Source organism: Astatotilapia calliptera, chromosome 8, assembly GCF_900246225.1.
Source record: "Astatotilapia calliptera chromosome 8, fAstCal1.2, whole genome shotgun sequence".
In the NCBI taxonomy this organism is placed as follows: Eukaryota; Metazoa; Chordata; class Actinopteri; order Cichliformes; family Cichlidae; genus Astatotilapia; species Astatotilapia calliptera.
This window is the reverse complement of record NC_039309.1, coordinates 16,986,958-17,008,603: the sequence shown is the minus strand read 5'-3', so window position 1 is coordinate 17,008,603 and position 21,646 is coordinate 16,986,958. Positions and strand designations below refer to the sequence as shown.

General features: G+C 39.8%; 1 protein-coding gene across 2 annotated transcripts in view; it reads left to right on the top strand.

Moving 5' to 3' along the window:
* snx29 (sorting nexin 29) overlaps positions 1–21,425 on the top strand; it is a 141,341-nt gene extending 119,916 nt beyond the window's left edge. For both annotated transcript variants that reach the window (XM_026179080.1, XM_026179079.1), the window contains 2 exons: positions 10,904–11,043; positions 17,596–21,425. In XM_026179080.1, coding sequence (XP_026034865.1) covers positions 10,904–11,043; positions 17,596–17,722 — 267 coding nt within the window. In that variant the 3' untranslated portion in view covers positions 17,723–21,425. The remainder of the gene's footprint in view (positions 1–10,903; positions 11,044–17,595) is intronic.
* The last annotated feature ends 221 nt before the right edge of the window (positions 21,426–21,646 follow it).

The window sequence follows — 21,646 nt, the reverse complement described above, 5'->3', positions numbered from 1 at the left end:
GACACTGGAGAAGAGGACTTTGGTGGTTTTAGTGCGGAAGAAGAGAAAGATGGTGGTGAATGACTGACTTTTCTTCTTGTTTAAGTGGTTGTTAGTGTTTGTGTCTCTGTGTACAAGCAAAGCAGAGAAACAACAAAATGTGTGCGAAAGTAAGTGCATGTAGTTTGTATATGGCATTTAGTTGTGTATTTATTGTGTATTTGTTCCTGTGTACCTGGTTGTATCAGTAAGCAGCAGGCCTGCCGTGTTGAGTTTCCCTGTTATTTCAGTCCAGTGAGCGTTTGTTTCTGGCTCCCTGGGAGTACTTTGTAGTTTTTGTATCAGTGATGACCTCAGGTGAAGTACAGAGCAGGGCTGCTTTTGAAAACAGGAATGGAGTATATCAGCGCGTTTACTCAAACTCACACCCTGGATTGAATAGTTCCAAATTGAAATAAGAAAATATACTGTAAGCTGAAAAAAGATGTTTCTTCTGGATACATTTTGTTCTAGTTGAAGTTAAATATATCATAAAATGAATCATATATTGAACAGAGATTGGTGTGACTGTACAATCATGTGCTTGCTTAGCTGTAGCACAGTTTTCTACATGGAGTTGTCATAAGGCACATGACTTACTATAAAAAGTCATGTGCCTTATGTCTAACCCCCTCATAGGTACATGTGTAGCATTAATCAGCATTTAAACCGTATTTATTTATGGTTAATGAAAAAAAGAACAAATTAATAGATAAGAGCTTAATATGTGTACATATAAAATGTATCAGTATCCAGCTAGCTAGCAGAAACATTGGGCTTAATCTCCTAATATGGTGTGAGGTGAAGTAGCTGTCTGTCCTGTGGTCAGAGCATCTGGCTTAAAGGAAGCTGTAAATCTAGCTGAAATGTAAAGATTATGTAAATGTTTTGCAGTGTCATTTCTTGGGGATGACATATAATAATTTACCCCTCTGAGTCATGTGTCATTATTGGTGATTACCCTAACTCAATGCTATCAGAATATGTAGTTTTACTTTATTAAAAAACAGTTGTTTTCCCAGAACAATTGGCTATGGAGGGATTAAATGTCCTAAGCCACATGCATGGAAGAAAAAAACCTGAACTTCATTCCTACAGTGAGGAGATCCTTGGTCCTTTATGCTGATGGGGGCATTTTGGCCTTTATAGTTCACGTTTAGAACTTTAATACTCTAATGAAACATTTCTATTCTGATGGGAATGATATATTCTAGCATAACAGTGCTCCTATCCATAGGGCACTGAATAGACCACCTTGCATTTAGCAGACAGATGCTTTGCCCTCCAGACAAGCCCCAGAGGCCTGAAAAATCAATGTCAAGGTGTATTAAAGCTGTTTTGGATGCGCGTGGAGGCACCTTACTCTAAGACAGCGTATTGTAGTTTGTCCTTTAATTTGTCTCCTGTCTGTTTACAATGCCAGGACTTGATTGAAACGCGCATTCACAAACGCTGCCAGTCCATCTGTTTTTCCTATTGTCTGTTGTGCTTTTAGTCTCATTCAAGGGTTCCACCATCACAGACGCACTTTGCAAATCCAAAGCGGACTTTGATACATACACACACAGAGCCTCACACCATTATATCCAGCTAATGATGGAGAAATGTTAATGTTAGGAATAGGGTACTTGGTGTGTTGCAAGGGAGGGAGAAGGAGAAAGACCTTCAAAAGCGCTTTATCTGCACCGTGAATATGCGCTCTGCTGTGGTTCGCTGTGTTAGGGATGAAACACAGCGGCTGTCAGTGAATATCAGGTAACAGAGGAACTGGGTGAATACACACCCCTTACTAACTGTATTACATGGCTCCTACTCTCTGTTTCATGCCTGTTAACAAGAGCGCACATAAATGCACACACGTGACTGACATTTCAGAGAGACACGTTTCTGAAGTTGTCAAAGAACATCAGCTACGCTATGGATTTATGTTTGCAGGGAAACTTATGGACGAGTTTTTGATACATACTTCTATCATGTAACAGCTAACCCTGCATGTGCAAGTATGTGCCTGGGTTTTTGGGCAGTTAAACTAGCACCCTGATTGGACCACTTATGTAACTTTCATCTGCCTCACATAAATCATGTGGTTTTTTGTTGTTTTTTTTTGTCTCATTTAAATGTGATCACTGGCTTTTTCCTGTCCAATGTCAGGCTGCAGGTGGGTCATTACTCTCTGACATAATCACTTTAAAGATTCACTGTACAGTGAATAACAGAAGGTTACTTGATGAATGTCTCTTACTTCACTAAATTAATTACTCTAAAGCTTTTACATGTAAGTCCTACCTTTGCGTCTTTGTTCTAACAAGGTCCCAAGGAAACGCAGGATTGATGAGGCCAGGAATAAACAAAATAAAGACTGTAATTACATCCTGGAGTCTTGTTACATTTAAGTTGCATAACTCTGACTCAAAGTCTGTTAAAGTAGGCAAACCTAATGCAGTAGGTTTTTTGGTGTCTTCAAGAGATCATTGATTATGGCAAACATTAGAGATTTTAATATTGTTCATGGTATCTTCACCTTTAGTGTCAACACCCAAAGTCAGTGCTAGTTTGGACCTGATCAGTCTTTGTTTTCATTCTGTGTCTCTTCAGTCCTGTTATTGAGCTAATGCGACACCCCCACCGCCCACTCTTGCATCTGCATATGCTTTAGGTGAGACTGTCCAGCTGTTTAACTAAGTAAAACAGAAGATGTAACACACATGCACGCTCTCTGCTTATGACAGCCTTTAAACAGCTGATTTGTCAGGGACCAGCCCACGCTTACAGCCTAAGTGTTCCCTGTTCATGTCTGTCAGCTTCCTCCTCCCTTCTGCTAATGTTGAGGCACAGAGGAGGCAGAGTGATGACATCAAAGAGACATTATTATCAGACCCCCAAATCTTTTTTTCTTTTTGGTTTGTTTTTCAGGGCTCAAACAGTCCAGGGGGGAAATAGTTTCTCTACAGCAGGGAATTCACAAATATTTTCCATAGGAAGGTTCAAAATATGTACTTTTATAGGATATAAACTGTAAACTGATTTACTTCTGAGGTTCAGCACCTTCACAGTTTTGGGAATTTTCTGAAACGAGTAAACCAACATGCTTTGCCTGTTATTTCTGGAAGCGTAAATGAGCACGAGCCCATGAATGCCTTTGAGGAAAAGTTATCCTAAAGTTTGCACCCTTTGAAGAGCTATGAAAACTTTTCCTGCAGATGAGGTCAGAAAACAGGTCTGATAATTGTCAGGGTAGCTTGTTTCAAGCGTACCCTGGCATTAATAGTAGGATAGTTCCCCTGTGGTCATTGAGCATTATCAAAGTACTAAGAGAGCAGTAGAGGTGGGTAGTCACTTTTAATCCTACAGTCTGTCAAGATATGCACACAGCACTACACTGGTTATTAGAAAGGCAATTAAAAGCTTTAAGAGTATCTCTAAAGTGTAACTTAAGAGCTCCTTAAAAGCTTAATTTTTGATTATATTCACTGTGTACTCAAAGGTGAAGGAGTGTACTCTGAAGCCACTGTTGTGCATGATTAGAAGTGCAACAGAGCTGAAACTTTGAACCAGAGTACACAGATTTCATGTGTGCTGCTGATTAATGGCACTGAATCACCTACAGCATGGGGTAGGTGGGAGATGTGGTGTTTCTCTGGCATCAAATGGTTTAAGTGATTTTTAAGTATCCTGTGTTCCTCCTGCAACTAAAACCATGCAAGCGGTCTCTTTATATTGTCCATGACCTCTGTTGATGCCAAATGTATTCAGCTCCTTGCTTATGTATAAAAACTACATCTTTAAGATACAGCTGTGAAGTTATGGGTCATGCTGGGTTTGGTGATCATACCTCAAATCTGCAGCAGATATTAGCCAGGTCATGAGCTTTACTCATTTATAGCAGTGTGATACATTAAAATGCACAAAATGCTAAAACAGTCTGATGTGAATTCAAGGGTGTGAACAGTGATCACAATCATTCAACGTTTGTTTAGGTTTCCTGAAAGTAGCATGGCCCTTGGTGGCGGTTGGCCCATCTATGCATACGGTGACAAAAAGTGAGTAGAGTGCCGAGGCCGGCCTGATTAATTAATCAGAAACTACACAGTGAATTATTAACAAGTCTTAGTATGTTGTGCTCGCATATTATGCAATATGCATGTTATATGCTTTTAATTATGACAAAGGAGACGTTGTGAAGGTCTTGCATGGGCATTCTTGAATTGCATGCGATGTTTTATTCATGATCCGGACCCGTAGTTTTGAGAGTGTTTAAACAAGGCATCAAGAGAGAAGCCTCTTCAGCCCCACTGTGGTCCAGTGTGGGCTGACTTTGTGGAACATTTTGACCTTGTTTTGTTGCCAGCATGTACCACTGCTGTCCTTTCTCTTAATTCAAGTGGACTGCAGGCTAAATCAGAGCCCAGGTTGATGTTCTTCTTTAATGTGATGACTAAGGGTAGCTCATTATGATAATTTTTTTTGTTTCACCTGAGTAGGTAGTGCTGAAAAACCTTCTTTTCCAGGAAATACCTGATAGACACCAAGTGCCAGATGCTTTCAAAGCACTGTGTTTAAATGTTGCTTCTAATAACTATGCGAATTGCTGGGAGAAAAAAACGGCATTGCCTGAGGCTTCTATCATATAAAGTCCTTAAATCTGCCCTTTCTCTCTTTAAAAGGGGGGAAAAAACCACAGCAGGAATTTATTTCATTGTAAACACAGTAATTCGAGATTCTCAAGCAGGATCGAAGTCTTGGTCAAAGGCATTGATTTTATCTCAGGGGGGTAAGAATGTTTGATACCGTAGGGTGTAGTTACTTTTCACTTCTAAATGAGTTTTTCTGTTGCCAGGCAACATTCCGTCGTTCCGACTATCTATTTAGAGTTTTTTTCCTTCCCTCCTCCAGACTTGAATACCGAAAAGCTGGCAGCAAATTTACAGAGTACTTGTGGAGACCCTGACGCATATGTGACTACTTTACACTTCTGTTCCATTGGCAGCTCCTGTCTCCTGCTTATCTGTCTCTCTGGGAGGTGACATTTAGCTGTGCTGTGTGTACATATGTGTGCTATATATTCAGCTTTTCCGTCTGTCATTACACGACCATTTCATAATCCCCGATCGGGGCAGATCGGCGTAGATGTCCAGCGAGAGGATGCAGAATGCAGAGTTCCAATAACAAAAGATCCAGTAAACTGAATTGCAGGGCAACAACATCCACTTGATAAGACAGAGGGAAACAGACAGGGTAGGATTACAGATGACAAAGAAAAGCAGAGACGGACAATACACAGAAGGCTAATCAGGGGTGTATAATCCTGCAGGTGAAGTCAATGAGGCAGTAGAAGTAAATGCAAAACACAAGAGTGGAAGGCCTAGCAAAGCAAAGCAAAGCAGCAGACGAATAACAACCACACTGGAACAAGGATCCATAGAACATGCATGAACGTAACAGAAGGTGGAACCACAGAAGGGACTCCACAAATGTAAAACATGAACTAGATCTACGAGTTGAGAAGAGCTAAAGGCTCAGCAATGAATGAAAATCAAAATAAACCATAAATAACACTAAGAATCAAATAAACAACAAGGATTACATCTAGGGAAAGTGACAGTTAAATGTTAGCTAGTGCTGCTATTATAATGTCATGTATCTAGATTGCACTTTAAGACCATGTTGTTGAGTCGTTATGGCTCAGTAGTGGGAATTTGCATTTGCATTGCATTTTCTGACACAACCCCAATTTCTCCTGCAACAAATGACTTTAGAGACTTATTAATGGACATTGCTTGAGTTAACTACCACAGCAGAGAAGAAACAAGGGTTTAATGTTGACCATGAAAAGGACAGAAACAGGGTCGTTACTGCACTTACACTTTAGCTAATCTAACTAAATGTTTTAAGATCGCAGATCACTCACTCTAAGTCTTTGTCAGTTCTTATATCAGCTACATCATCAGTGGCGGGAGCAGTCAGATGGGAAAAGTTTGCTTTGTAATATGTGGCTAACTACAGGAGTAAGAAGATGAGGGTTGTCCTGGTTTTGCCCTCAAAGAACCAGCTAACAGCCCAAACAGGAAATATATGGGCCAGCCGTAGTGTCACACTGACTTATACACAGTTGAAGTTTACAAGGCATCTCTGCTCTTTATCACAGAAATGATATATGAAGGTGTAGTTATTGTTTCACTTGGTTAACTTATTCATGTGAATTAGCATGGCATTAGTTTAGTGCTGTGGTGGAACGAGCCACAGATGTCGATGTGTCGGCGCTCTGCACTGAGCAGTTAATGAAGCTGTAATGTTTTGCAGTGTTTGTGTTGTAGCAGTTGTACTATAACTTGTGGGCTTTGAAGAATCTCATTTTGGGCGACATCAAAATGTAAAATCATTTTTAAAAATCAGATCTGTCTTTTGATTTCATGAATGCGAGTCCTTCGGACCATAGAAATGAAAATTGTTGCTGTCTCCCCTTTTATGTAAATAAGGAATTTAAAATGAAGGCAATGCCAAGATGCACGACTTGCTTCTAATCAGTCTTTTATTCTAGATGTACCAATCCAACGTGCTTCATAATATCTAGTGAACAGATGTTCTATAACATACAAAAATGCAAAATCTTAGTTTTGACTTTACTAAACAGTCGGTCTTGCTGCTTCTTCTTTTTTCCATCTTGATTGAACAGTCTGTGTGACACACAGTATAAAGCTTAGCACTGAGATGCTCATAAAACATCACCTTTATGTTTATATGTCCTTGTGATATCACACGAGTGTAGTAGTGTGGGGGAGCAAGTAAAGAGCAGTGTTATGATAGCAGGAGGTAAGAGGACAGATTTAAGAGGACAGCATCTGCCTTGTACCAGCATCAGTATGCCACAGTAGTTTCTGCTCTGCCCTCTTGTTCATCTCTGCAAACAAGACACAGCACCTGGCCTCTCTTTAAACTTCTGTTTTTCCACAAGAGGATGAGTCTGTCATGATGTCCATTAGTGTTATTACTGCTCTGACATCCGTGAAAGCAGGCAGGGTGTCCCTTGTTGTGTCGACATAGCATGAAACCCGTGCTGGCATGCACAGCCTAATCTGACACATCAGATTTACCCGCTCTTACCCCCGTCTGCTTTACCCAGCATGCAGCTGAGTTTAGTTATCCACTCCCACTCTGCTGAACTTACATACTTATCTTCTATTTGGGGCTACAATGAACTTTTTTTTAAAGTTCTCTCTAGCTGTTGCCCTGCATATCATCTACCTAACTTTTGTAGGTTCAGACTGGAAAAATTTGAAAATGCTGCACCGAACGCAGCTCATATCCTCCCACAGAGGATGTTTCTTGTCACCACATTTACAGTGTTTATTGCAGTGATTTATACAGTTACTAACTCAGCACAGAGAAAAGTGCTGATGATTTTCTTTAAATTGTTTTAAGCCGAGCAGTGCTAGACCTAAAGAGGTCCTTTAGTATTTGCTGCCTGTATGAAATATGCAATAATAGTGTACTATTCAAAGTTCAGCTTAGCTTGGTTATTATTACTGTTGCCATTCTGCTGTGACTCAAGGCTAAAAAGACTACTGGTAGAAATGTAGAGATTTTAGTAATGATTAATGATTGAAATAATAATAACTAGTTGTTGTTATCCAACCTTTAACATCTTCATTCTAAACATATTTTACCACAGGACTGTCAAACACGAGGCCCAAGGGCCAGAATCATCCTGGCAAACACCGTAATTTGGTCCACTTCATGGCTTTGAAGGACTTTATAGTTCCTACTGTATTTTTTAATTGTAAATTTTTTTATTGTATTGTAATTTTTTGCAACTTTTGATCCCTCATGGTCAATCATACAACACCAAGCCAACAACGAAATAGATAAACAATCAAATGACAGGAAAGTTTCTGTTCCTGTTTTTGTTTTTTCTATGGGACTACAGGAAAAAAAGGACATTTTCTGTGACATAGCAAAAACGCTGCCAGAACTTTTCCTGTAATTTTACTCATTTATTATTTCTGAGAAATTAAGCCCAAGGAGTTGCTGATCAATTTCTTTCTGTGCTACAACAGGATTTCTTTGTGAGTAGAAAAATCTTGAAAAATCTGAGGGATTAAATATGTAGGTGAACTTCTTTATGCTGACAGAGAGGTGAGTTTCTGTGGGCCCCATTTAAGGGCGATCGTGGCTCAAAGAGTTGGCAGTTCGTCTTGTAACCGGAAGGTTGCCGGTTCGAGCCCCGGCTCGGACAGTCTCGGTCGTTGTGTCTTTGGGCGAGACACTTCACCTAACGCCTACTGGTGATGTCCAGAGGGGCCGATGGCGCGATATGGCAGCCTCGCTTCTGTCAGTCTGCCCCAGGGCAGCTGTGGCTACAACCGTAGCTGCCTCCACCAGTGTGTGAATGTGTGTGTGAATGAATAGTAGAATTGTAAGCGCTTTGAGGGGTCCTGAAAAGCGCTATATAAATGCAATTATTATTATTATTATTATTATTATTATTATTATTAAAATGAGCTTTTCCGAGGTTGCACACGCAAACAAGAGATAACTGGGCTCAGCTCAGTTCATTTTTCTGTAGTTCACAATAGCAATAATTGAAAAATCCAGTCATTGCATTATTGAACAATTTCAAATAAAGTACATGAAGGATAGGATAAAAGAATAATCTAAAAATAATTAAAGTACATTTTAAAGGTTTGAGAGTGCCTCTCATGTTCAAACACAAAATCCAAACTGAGTTTGTTCAGTTTTTCAGTATTAAATCATATAATATATTCTCATATTTAATAGGAAGAATTCAAATTAATGTATGATAACATTTTGGCAAAACCGGTGAGGATTCAGTGTTTTAGCTTCCACGTCCTGTGCTACTTGATGTAATCGGAGCACTGCCGTGCGTCGCGTGTAAGATCCGACTGAAAGTGTGTATTGTGGGTTAAACTGATTTAATTTGACTTTGGGATGGGAAAATAAATGAATTCTTTTCCTTTTGCTATCCATCTAAATTAATCAATTTTGAAATGTAGGACTTGCAACTCAAATGTGAGATTTTAGGCGGGTTCATTTTTAGTTGGGAACAGCACATGAATACTTACCTACGAGTCTTTCTCTCACCGTCTCCCACTTTTCTGTCTGCTCTGCGCTGTCCTATCAGCATCAGTGCCACTGTTTAACAAACTAGAAGTGATATAGTTGTCAGTGAGGTGTGGATTTGTTCCCATGAAAGGAACAAATCTTGAGTCACAATTTGTCTGTAAGGCATCGTGTCGCAGGTATACAGACGGTTTCCTATCTTAAAAAAACTGCTGGAAGACTCCTGGTGTTTGCTTTGTCTTTATTTATAAGCATTTGCCATAGTTATTTCTTAAGCATTGATAGGAATGAAGTGTGAATGTGGCTGCTCCTTGGAAAATGAGTTTTGAGAAAACTCACCAAGCATTCCAGATGTTTTTAAAAAAGAAAGACCGTATCACTCCTGTGCTCTCACTTTAATTGTGAGTTGTTCTTTGGATGTGTTATCACATGCTGTATCTTCTTAAAATAAAGCGTTGTTTTCCCATGGTTGCATATTCAGCCTTGGTATTCATTCTTCTTGTTCAAAAGAACCACATGTGCATTTCAAGCCATAACAATTAAATCACATGCGTTTTGGGATTTGAGATCAAAAGAGAAGCAGTAGTTGGGGAAAAAAAAAGGGAAATATTGGCCTCCTTCAATGGCTGTTTGTTCCAGTCCCAAAACACCAGAGAGTAACACGGAGCATTGCCCAGGCTTTGTTCTGAGCCTTGCTGGATGCCGATTAGCCATGCTCACATTGGCCATGTGGCTCTGTGCCTCTGCCTTCAGAGTCGCACAGTAGAAGCGGGTCTGAATGCTCAGAACACTGCGCTTTATCAACATCAGAAATGAAACGACAAAATCAACACAAATAATAAATGTGGTAATCCTAAAAAATGCTTTTTATTTTTTGGATTATGCAATATCTCTTGTCAGAGCAGATTGGAAAGGATTGGACAGCCTGGCCGCTGGCAGAGAGTCAGCAGGGTGCTTTTGGTTTGTATGGATGCTAGAAAAACTGAAAGCCATTCATCACAGAGGATACCTGCAAAGGATCTGAATCTGGCACGTCAGTTACATGTCTTTAAGTCACAATTTGCAACTCCTTACCTTTCCACGGTCCCGGTCAGCTTGTCACAACATGATCTATGTCATTTTACACATGTGCAAAAATGTACATACTTCCTGTCACCAATACAGTTAAGAAAGAAAAATGTAAATGTGTAAATGTATACAGTATTTGCAATTGTTTCTACAAAAAGGTCCTCTTTGACCTTTCCAAATGTTGACGTTGATTTCTTCTAATGGCGTACACGCGCTTTTTTTCCTTTATTTATTTTTTAAATTACTTTACGCCTCAGTTTTCACGAGCCTAAAGACCAATCACTGGCCACGAGCAACCACTGGATAGCAAGTGATTGCTGCGAGTCACTAGATGAAATTGGTCACGAAGAGGAGTTTCTGTGGTTGTTAGCAGGTTTCCACAGTCACATGTAGTTTTCATGTCAGATGCCAGCTAGTCTTCAAGCACTTGCTAACTATTAGCTGAACAGCAGTAAACCTAACATTGAAAACGTCCACCTTCATTGGCACTTGGCTAAATCCTCCAATAAAATTTGCTGTATTTGCAGTGGGATTGTGCTATACTGATAATAGCAGTTAAAGTGAACCCAAATCAGCAGGTCAGAAGTCCAAAAGAAAATGAATTCTAAGGCAGAGTCATGTGTGGTTTCGGTGCTATGAGGAAATATTATCCTGTCACACGCAGTCCATGATGTATGTATTCAGGTGCAGCTTTAACCTCAGTGTCTATTTCAGACTAACTCTTCTTCACCTGTCTCAGGATGCCAAGTTTGTGGAGGAAAGAAGGAAGCAGCTGCAGGGCTACCTTCGCACGGTGATGAACAAACTGATCCAGACGCTGCCAGAGTTCACAGCCAGCCCCACCAAAGAGACGCTGCTGTCGCTGCTGCCTTTCTGTCAGTAAGTGGTCACACATAAGCTCCTGAAAAACAGAATATTAGCTTAAATATATGACATGCAGTTGTGTGCGTAGGTGCAACAGATTCAGGTAACAGCTTCTAGCACATGTTCAGATCGTGTCTGTTAAAGGTTGGCGTCGTCTTATAGAAACTTCCGAGAGAAATCTTGCCAGAAATTTCTAAGAAACTCTCAACTAATTTGAGTGGGAGTAATGTAAATAATTTTCTAGTTTCCTTTATATAACATCTATCATCAAATGCAGGTGTTAGCTTTTTGTCTACAGGAAGCTCAAATATAGTCCCCATGGTTACCTATTTAAAGGTTTTGTTTAACCACTGTTTGCATACACAACATCTAAAAAGAAAAAAATAACAGCTTCCTGGCATTTGTCTCTGTTTATTATATCATTGTAATATACAACATTTTGTAGGAAGCGTTAACTGTCACTAGTGTTGTGTGAAGAGTTTGCACAGGATACAAGCGAGCAGACAGAATCCTGGAAGTCTCTGGAAAACAAACTTTCCCTGACTTTAACACTCATATTCACACATGGAAAATACACAGTATGTTCTCCCTCTTTCTCTCTCTCTCACACTCACACACACACTCTCACACACACTCATGCCTCAGATGCCCACCTACCGCCCAGGCTACATTTCAAAATGAGATGTTCCAGTCGTTTCCTGTCAATATTCACATCAGTTTCCACTTACTGCGATCAGCCAGCATGTCTGACCTGTCGCGCCATCCGAGTGGAATGCTGTTTCTTCTCCCGAGACATCGGCGTCATCTTTCAAAATGAAACGACTACATTTTTTCCAGCGTGGATGATATTGTTTTCACCTCAGGAGTGAGTCTGTGTGTGTCTGTGTGTGTGGTATAACTCTGCAGTCTTTCTGCAGTCCTTCCTTGTCATTTGGTGTCTGATGTACATCTCAGTGTGTACCCATTTAAAGCATGTCCTTGAGATTTTATATTTTCTGTGTGTGGTTTTTAGACAACAAAGTATTAGAGCAGAAAGGGAAAACAAATGTGCTGACAAGCTCATTTGTGCTGGTTTTCAATTAAAACTACAAGTAAAAAAACTCTGGTTTGTAGTGTAACCGTAGTGACACCATCGCACAACTAAGCTTTGTAGTCGGTGTGCAAGCAGACGTGTAGCATGTAGCAGAGAGCCTCTAAATATGTCAGTTGCTGAATAGCTGTTGTCTTCTTGTTGTAATTTGTAGTGACGCTGAAGTCTTTACACACGACTCAGTGAAATCGTAGATGACACTTCATCAACTCAGATCAGCATACTGTACCACAATAATACCGACTCCTGTGGGTTTGTAAGGGGCCGTGCATCTCAACAGCCCTTGATAATGTTGCCTTTGGTGTTTTCATGATGTCTAACCTCTGTGGTGAGGAATGAGCACCTGAATAATGTGGTCATGAACCTGTTGATGGAGGAAGAGGGAGGGGTTGGAGGTGGAGGAGGCGCAAGGTTGAGTAGCGCTCGGCCTTTAAAGAAACCATGCATCACTCTATTATCTGACCACAGTGTCAGAGAGAAACATTAACATAAACTGTGACCTTCACCTCAAAAGTAGCTCTCGATTGTTTACTTCACAGTTTCAGATACTCAGTGCATTTGTGCACATGAGTTTTTCAGCTCACTTTGTTAATAGCTGTTTCCCCGCCCCCTCTGTTAACTGTGCACAGCCAATATTTGTCTGGGGTTACAAGATGCCAGCAGGTATGGTTGCTGATTTGGCAGATACAATGGCAAACACTAAGACTGAAGATCCACAAATGCAAGATGACAAATCTTGCAGTGCATTGAAAAAAGACACAAAATTCAGTGGCTCAAAGATCGCTATGAGAGAGATGCATCAATCAAAGCCAGAATTGATATGACAGCTTTTTGCTGCTGAAGCAGTGACGTCAACACCTGAAAATTCGTGGTTGTTTGTCACAAACTTCAAAAATAAGTTTACCATCGCTGAGTCATTAAACAGCTATAACACTACTATTCCTCCTGTGGTTTGTCCGAAGTGTCGGAGAGCTGGAAGTGTTCCCGTTACTTAGCATTATTTTGACATAAGCACTGACGCTTATCTATTTGATCACAGCAGTCTGTTACAGGATGAGATTTTAAAGTGACAGTGGACGGTGTCTTTATTTCCAGAGGCTCAAACGTCTCTAATGCGAAACAAAGAGTACAAAGAGTTTGTGTAACTAAATCCTATCTGATGTCAGTATGCTGTATCTTCTGTGATCTTCAGTGTTTTTTTGTTTGTTTTTTTCACTGCACAACACACTTAAATTAACATGCAGTGTTCCTCGAGTGGTTACATGAGGCAGGCTCTAAAAGTAAACGCTTTGTGCTTTTTGATATTACTTGAAACTTTGTTTATGAGGAGTTGAAGTGTAGGAAGAAATTGGGAAAAAAAGGAAAAGTGAGTCCGTTTCCAGAGATTCCCATGTTAAAATGCATAAATCTAACACATTAAAAAGATTGTCTTCACTAAATAAAACCAGAAAATGGGTTTAGTTTCTAACTCACCCATTTAGGATTTAGTTGATGCTTAAAGGGAGTCCAGTGGCCACTTTGATTGACTAGCTGTAGCTGATAGGTCTAAACCAGCGTTTCCCAACCTAAGGGAGCCGCGGTACATTTTTCACATTAGAAAAATCACACGGCACACCACCAAACAAAAATATCACAAAAAGCACATTGATCATTTTTCCCTGTGCACCAGGTATAGCAGAATTAGCTCGGTTTGTCTCCAGGACACAGGTCAGATTTTTTCTTTTTAAATATTTAGCTATCGCTATTATGCCCTGCCTCTTCTTTTGTTTTACTGGCAGTTGGCAACTCACTTAATTAGAGCAGGTAGCTGTACTGCCTTCTAGTGGAAGAGAATGTAATTGTTCTGCCCATTACTCAGCCAATCGCTGAGAGTACCAATCAGGTGGAACCAGATAATCTTCCACGGCACACCTGATCATTTCTCATGGCACACCTATATGTCGCTGCACAGTGGTTGGGAAGCACTGCTCTAAGCTAAGCTAATTCAAGTGACTTCTTTAGCTTTTTTGGAGCATTTTAACAGAATTTTCTAGCATCAGTTGATAACTTGGCATTTAGGCACCTTATTCAAGTTTGGAGACTTCTGGCTCCAATGAACCAACATGGTGGTAGCAAAAATGCTAAAGTTAAGGTTTAGAAAAGCAAACAGAAGATGCTTTATAAACAGTTTAGTCTATTTTTCAAGTGCACAATTTTATGGGAGTTTTTACTGATTGATTTGGTTTTTAAGATCATTTTTCAAATGAAAACTTACTTCAGAAGAGCCAATAAATGTCCTGTACGTTTGCTTAATTGATAGCAGGATTATAAAGTTGCTAGCGTGGATGTACCCTTGTTTTATTAACAATGACCAGCTTCACTGTGATAGACACCTAGTTCAGCAGTCAGAAGGTCGGTGATTCTGTCCTTCATTGTTGATGATGAGGCGAACATGGGCAGACCTAGCTGTGATTTTTTTTTTTTTCTTGTGTGTGTGTGTGTGAATCATTGATTGTAGTGTAAAATGCTTTGTGACTTGAAAAGCACCATAGAAAAGCAGTTCATTTACCATTTCAGTTACAGCAGTGTGTTTTTTGTTGTTGTGTTTTTTTAAGAAATAAGGCACACACTTTGTTTGGTGGCCAACACTTATCTGGCCGCAGATCTTCGTCTCTCTCCACACTCTCTCCGGTCTTGCATGCTGCAATTTTCCTCACTTGTCTGGAACAGTGACGAGGTAACACCTCTTCCTAGATTCGCCACCACTTAGTATGCAGCTCAACCTCACCACTTTTGCAGTTTACTCAGAACACGGTACTCAATCTGGGCTCTCGCCTTACTGACCTGCTGCATCAGGGGGAAAAAAGAGTTTTGTAGACCTTTATCTCACTGCTGAGGAGTTTCAGGCAGTTTGACCTCAGAATAAGTATACAACCTTTTACTGCGGTGGTGCATTGTTTGCGTGTGTATGGCCGAGAATTGATAATTATTCAAACTGTACTGTTTATTATAACCTACCTTTGGGTTAGGCAGTCATTTAGTTGCGTGCTTGTATTTGTGCTCCTGTTTACTCTAATTAGATTTCTCTTCATTCAAGTTTTTAATATTCCAACAGTGCCTGGGAAAGTTATTATCCTGCACAAATCAATATCGTGTCCAAATGGAGGACAAACACATGCTGAGAGGCAGGAAAAAAAATCTATAGGCCTAATTAATTTGACACATTTTGCTATTTTACACAGTTTGCTATGAATAAATGAGGTGGCTTGCAGTTTCAACTCTGCATGCTGCACTCAATTTAGTATGATTTTTGCTGATAAAACTCCCCATCATATCAGTTTTTTTCCCAATCGTTGTCAAATTCAAATAGTGTGACTGTGTTTGATTGAGTCTGCCTGGTGCAGTGGAGGTCTGGGAATAAGTGGTACTTGAGCCACTGCTAAATGTACGTTATGCCAGAGGGGGGAAAAAATATTCACCATATATTAATTGATCTGAGGCAGTTCGCTGTAGCCCAAAGCTCTCTGATCTTGATGATTATGACACAGACACTTGTGAGTCATGCATTTATATACTGCATTTTTGAATGCAAACGTATGCTTGCAGGGCTGTGCTGTGACTGTTCCTTCTATGTATACATCTGTTTTAACATGACAGAGTTTTTGGGATCCGCCACCATGAAGCTTTTTTGCCCCTGCTGCCTTCCACCCATTCACCATGCCACAAGTGTGTTTATTTTTAGCCCGTATTGTTCGAGTGGAAATGAAAGTCCCTGACATTGAATAGCTCAGATGTCCCCGCTAATCTTAATCATACCTCCAGCAGCTGTGGCGCATCATTAATTTGGGCCAATTGGACATCAAGAAGGAGATGCTCTCTTCCTTATTGCTACTTGAACAGTTGAACCCACTGCTTCTATTACAGAGTCACTGCCACAGAGTGTATGAGAAAGATGGCGCATTCAGGTAACAAAGGTGAAACCAAGTGCAGCAGGATACTGCAAAAAAGACATCAGTAAACACTCTTCTGATATGAGTTCAAGCCCTAAAGTTAGTGTCATGTGGTATTTAATCAAAAATATTGTATAAATAGTGGTCCCATTTAGGCCAAAACTGACAATAAACAAGGGTCTACTTTAGGTTGAGGCCACTTTGCAATTGACCAAGTATATATGAGCATACAGTGTCCCTGATTTCTCAGTCTGATCCACCTTTTGCTTGTTGTGAAGCAGCCGAGATGCTGAATTTTAGCTTCTAAAGGTGTCAAAAAAATATGGCTGACTTTTTTTGACTGTCCATTTTTTATTTACACTTAATGGTCACAGTTTTGTCACCAGCAGCAGTGAGAGGTGACTGGCTTATATGCTGTATTTGAGAAATAATGATTAATTTGCTGCAGTCGCTGCTGGTTGTTTCTGAAAGGAATCAAATCTGAGCAGGAGAACACAGGTGCACAGAGAAAGCATTCGACTCGATGTGTTCGGTCTCCTGCCTTTGATTTCCTTTGTTAGACAAGTGGCTCTCGTTCAATGTCATCAGGTTGAAATTAAAAAAGGGTGAAACTAACAGTGATTATACAATCATTGCAAAAGCTCAAGCCATGGATTTCTTTACATACTGCAACATTTTTCACACTGTAGCAGAAGTTTATATAAATTTATATTATAAAAGTTTATGTAATCCAGTTTAAAGGATTTTGTCTTGTTTTAGGATTTGATTAGGAATCCAAGCAAATATGTAAGCCAAGAAAAAGAGGCTTTTAGAACTCGATCTCACGTTTCTTATAATTACACAACTAATGACAGGACTCTGTGGCTTTACAACACAAAAGCTGGCTTCCTGTTAAAAGGGAGTTTGTTCTTCCCACTGTCGCCAAGTGTTTGCTTATGGGGGGCGGGGCTAGTTGTTGGGGTTTTCTTGCTATTATTTCACTGTCTTTACCTTACAATACAAAATGCCTTGAGGCGACTGATGTGATTTGGCGCAATATAAATAAAATTGCATTGAATTGGAAAAACAATTCTTTAATTTTATTCCCATGTGACTATCATGTGTATAGTCCATGTAGTGGTACTTACAGGTATTCCTGAATTAATCAGTTAGTCACAGAAAAAAACCACACTAATTAGAAATGAGAAGTCTGTTCTTGTCACCCTCTGTCTAAAAGCAATGACCTCATGTTTCAAAAATTGCTCCAAATTTTGAATAATGAATCCTTTGTAAACTGCAAATGAGCCATCCAAGAGAGAATCTTGGCAGATGTAGTAATAGTAACTAAAGGGAAACAAACAGTCAATTAGAGAAGCAAAATGGAAATGTATCTATTAGCTGGTTTTCAAAGGGGAGAGGTTCTGTGGCAGAAGGGAAATGATGCATTTATTCCACCAGACGCAGCATCAGTGGTGTGTTTGAATAATAAACTTGGTAATAAACTTCAGCAGATGTTCGTTTAAACTCCACGTGTCTTTCTTCTCCTTCCTGCTGTTCTCTCTTATCTAGAGACACACCCCAAGCCAACGATGGCGGAGCCAAGACGCCACGGTCGAAAACTTCGTCACGTTTTCCCAGACTGGGCCGCAGGAACACCCAGGAAGCCAGACCTGAACCTCAGAGTGGTGACCTTTAACCCGAGGGCCTTCGAACTCAGATCTGGGGACGATGTTGCAGTGCCTCTGGACTGTGAACCACAGGCTCAAATGTGTGAAAGGACATTTGGAGCATCTGAAGGACACTAAAGGCGTTACAGATAAAACGCCTGGGTCACCTAAACCTTCACTGCAGGCAATTCCAGGAGAATATCAAAAGATTTCTTTGTGTTGCCTGGCTAAGTAAGGGATGAATTGCTCCCCTGAAACTGCCTATTGATGGACCCAATCAAATAGTGTCTTTTACCTCACTGAGAGACTGAAAGACTCTCTGCCAAGACTCTTTGTAAGACTCTATAAGCTGCACATGGACTAGCTTGGAATCCTCTCTATTTTCTCAAACACACTGGGATGATGGGGACATGTTGTTTTTCTTAAGTTTTGTAGTGAAAGTATTTCATGGTCACAGTGCCTACAGTATTTGTAGCTGCATTCCTGCTCTGGGTTGGTAGGGAACGGGTTTGCATGTGAAGGAGGTCAAAGGGGGGGATTAAAGTCTTTGGTTGGAAATGATTTTTTTTCTCTGCTTATGTCTCAGCATTTTAGTGCCATTACATTTATGGACAACACTGATTCACCATCAGTGGCGTGGACCACCAGGCAACGGGCATTCCTTCTTCCTGCTTCTGATATATTATATGACTTTTATAGAAAATCTGTGATATGTGTAACATAACTTAATGTTACCATGGGTGCAGTAATTATCAAAAGAAGTTAGAAATCCAATTTAATAATCACGGTAAAGGATTTGGTTTAAACACCACTGGTAAACTAAAATATCTAAGAGACTGTGAAAAAGTCTGGGGAGTCAGTTTTTCTTAAAAATGAAAAAAAAAAAGTCTTTCCTTTTTCCTTTCCTTCATAGTTTTTGAATAGCCCCTTGCTAAATGAATGAATTGCTGTAAATGAGTGTAAATTCGTATGTCCTCTCAAAAATACATGATCACATAACCAGTGATCTTAGTTTGATGCACGGTTATAAGGTTTGGGATAACCACGATTGTGACTTAGAATAAAAGCAGCCACATTTTATGAGTAAATGCAAACATAATATTGACATAAATATTGGCCCACACCTCTTTATTTTCGAATTCAGGGGTTTTCAGTCCCATTGCCACAGGTCTATAAAATCAAGAACCTAGCAGTGTGCTCCACCTTTGCAAATTTTACAAACGCAACCAACTGTGAGAGGTATCACTTAGAAGAGGAAGCATTAGGAGAACGGCAACTCGAGCCACAAAGTTGCAGACTATGTGTAGTAACAAAGCAGTGTTGCCGAGTGCTGAGGCACACAGTGCATAAAAGTGACTCAATATCTGCAGGTGTTAACATCAGCTTAGAAACTGTGCACCAGGAGCTTCATGGCATCGGTTCCCATGATAGAGCAGCTCCTATAGATGTAATGAGATGGGCCAGTACATTTGTCCTTGTGTAATATCAATTCGTGTCGTACATATTTTAAGATTAGAAAATGGTAAAATAACAAAATACCACTAAAATTTACCAAATAACTCTTTTACCGAAAAAGTTGACTTTTCTGTAAAATGCTAATAAACAGAACGCGATCATCTGCAAATGATTTCATGATATTGAAAATGGTACACAGGAAGCACTGAGGCACATCTTGCACATTTATAAAGCACCATTAATGCTGACCCATTATTTCTCCAAGACAATGCATTTTGTCACAACAGCACGGCTGTTAATCTGACCAACCTGCAGTGCAGACCTATTACTAAACGAAAACAAAAGATATGACAAAGGAGGCTCTAAACTGTGAAACATTAGAAATCTTATTTTTTTAAAAAGTAAGATTAATAAAATATTTCACTTTTAGAACTACAGCAGCTGGTGTCCTCAGTTCTAAAATTATGCAAGTTAGTGGAAAACATTGTGTCTTTGGGACAAGAGACATCATATTTAAAACAGACACGTTTTCAAAAATATCTAGAAAAATGACCAGTTATAACATTGGATATGTTGTCCTTGCATCCATTTTCAAATAAATATGGGTCTTTAAATTATTTGCATATCATTGCACTCTTTTTAATTATATTTTAAACTGGTTTGTTTTTGGGAGGGGGGAAACACGATTGTGAAATAGCTGTGTTTTGGAGGTTTACCCTCCTATTCATTACATAAATATGGGTGATTATCAAAGGTCGACTGACTGAACTGCAATTCAATATTTAATGATTGTTTTGCTAATGTGTCTTAGCAAGATTTTCATGCGGTGTTATGTTGCAAATGAATGTTTTAAAAATGACTAAACACTTGAAGAAAAGCTGCTTGTTAGAGTGCAAGCAAAGTGCTGCCAAGCATCAAGTGTGGTGTAAAGCAGGAGCTCATGCATATGCATAGATTACGCAAGAGTAGTCGGACTACGTTCAAATGAGTGATTGTGTTAGAAGGGCTTTGGGAAACTTGTATCAAAGGGGGCGGCTCGCAAAAGTGGTAAACACTCCTGACTATTGTTGATGGGAGGTTAACAGAATAAGCCTCGTGTGTTTTTAATTAAGTTGATATTCTAAAACACACAAAAAACGACCCTCACTAGTATCGAGCCGCTGCTAAACACTCCAGTCGTGGCAGGAAACTGTCACACGACTTTCATCAATACATACAGGTTTTTAATCCCTGAGATAGTTATTATCATTCCTTTTATATGACTGTGATACAATAAAACACTGCAGGTGCAGAACTGCCTTATAGAAAATAAGCCCACAGATCATGATTGTGTGTAATCTGTACTGCTAGCAAACATGTCGTGTGTTCATTGTAGTAATAAAAAAGCAGCTGTTCATTCATCAGTTTTACAGTGAAGGTGGGAATCATTTAACTTTTCAGCACAAATATTCATACGATATATGTGGTAGTGTCCTGTACAGCAACTGTATGCAGCATCAATCAGAAAGCCGCCATCACTGAGCTTTAGACTGGATGGTGTCCACATTAATCAAACAGCTCACACAGCTGCAGTTGAAGTTTAGGGTGCATTTAGCTGTTAGTGGCTAATATAACCTAAAAGACAGAAACAAGGAGCTAATTTATCAGATTTGTGCAGCTCCCGCTAATAACAAAAAGCTTTTGTGATTTAAGACTTAAGAAACCCTTAAAGCAGCTGATTGATACGCTTTGGGGTTTTTATAGCACTATGAAGCATCCATATACACGCTGTTTCTATTTTGACCAAGGCTCCCGATCTCCTGTTGATGTAAACAATGCAGTATATTTAAAACATAAAAAAAAAGCTTTGCAATTCTTTTATTTTGGAGAAAAAGCACTCAATACTCCACAGGGCTTATTTTAAAACTGAAACTCTGTGACCACTGCTGCACATCACACACTTCTTTACGTATTTCAGGTAGTCTTAAAATGCTCAGTGGTGGAGCTTCCCTTCTTTTTGGGTAGAGTTTTCAGTACATCAGTATTCTTTCAAATGAGTCCATCTCCTTCCCCCGTAATTGCTTGCTGCACCTTGAGGCTGGTAACAAGAGTGATGACAAGCAAAGAAAGTGAAATTGGCTTATTGAGTTGCAGCCAAACTGTTCTCTTTGTAGTATGCCTCGTTTGTTCTTATGTACTTTTCTGTCCTTGCCTTTTGTCGGCGGCCTGGCCTTATCCATCACTGTCACAGCAAAGAGGGACTGAACAATAAAGAGTATCGCATCTACGCTACCAACACTTCTGTGTCACTTACTGTCATTGTTAACATTGTCGCTCGCGTTCACGGATGAAAGCAAATCGGCCACTACATTTGTTGCATAATAAGCTCAGAATGCGAAGTCATGTCAGAGTGCATTTATGCACGCATGCAGATGGTGTGTGCGTGCAATTTAAATACAGATTAGGTGTGTAGTAAAGCGTAGATGTGTTTATATTGCGAGATGAACTCATCAGTCCTC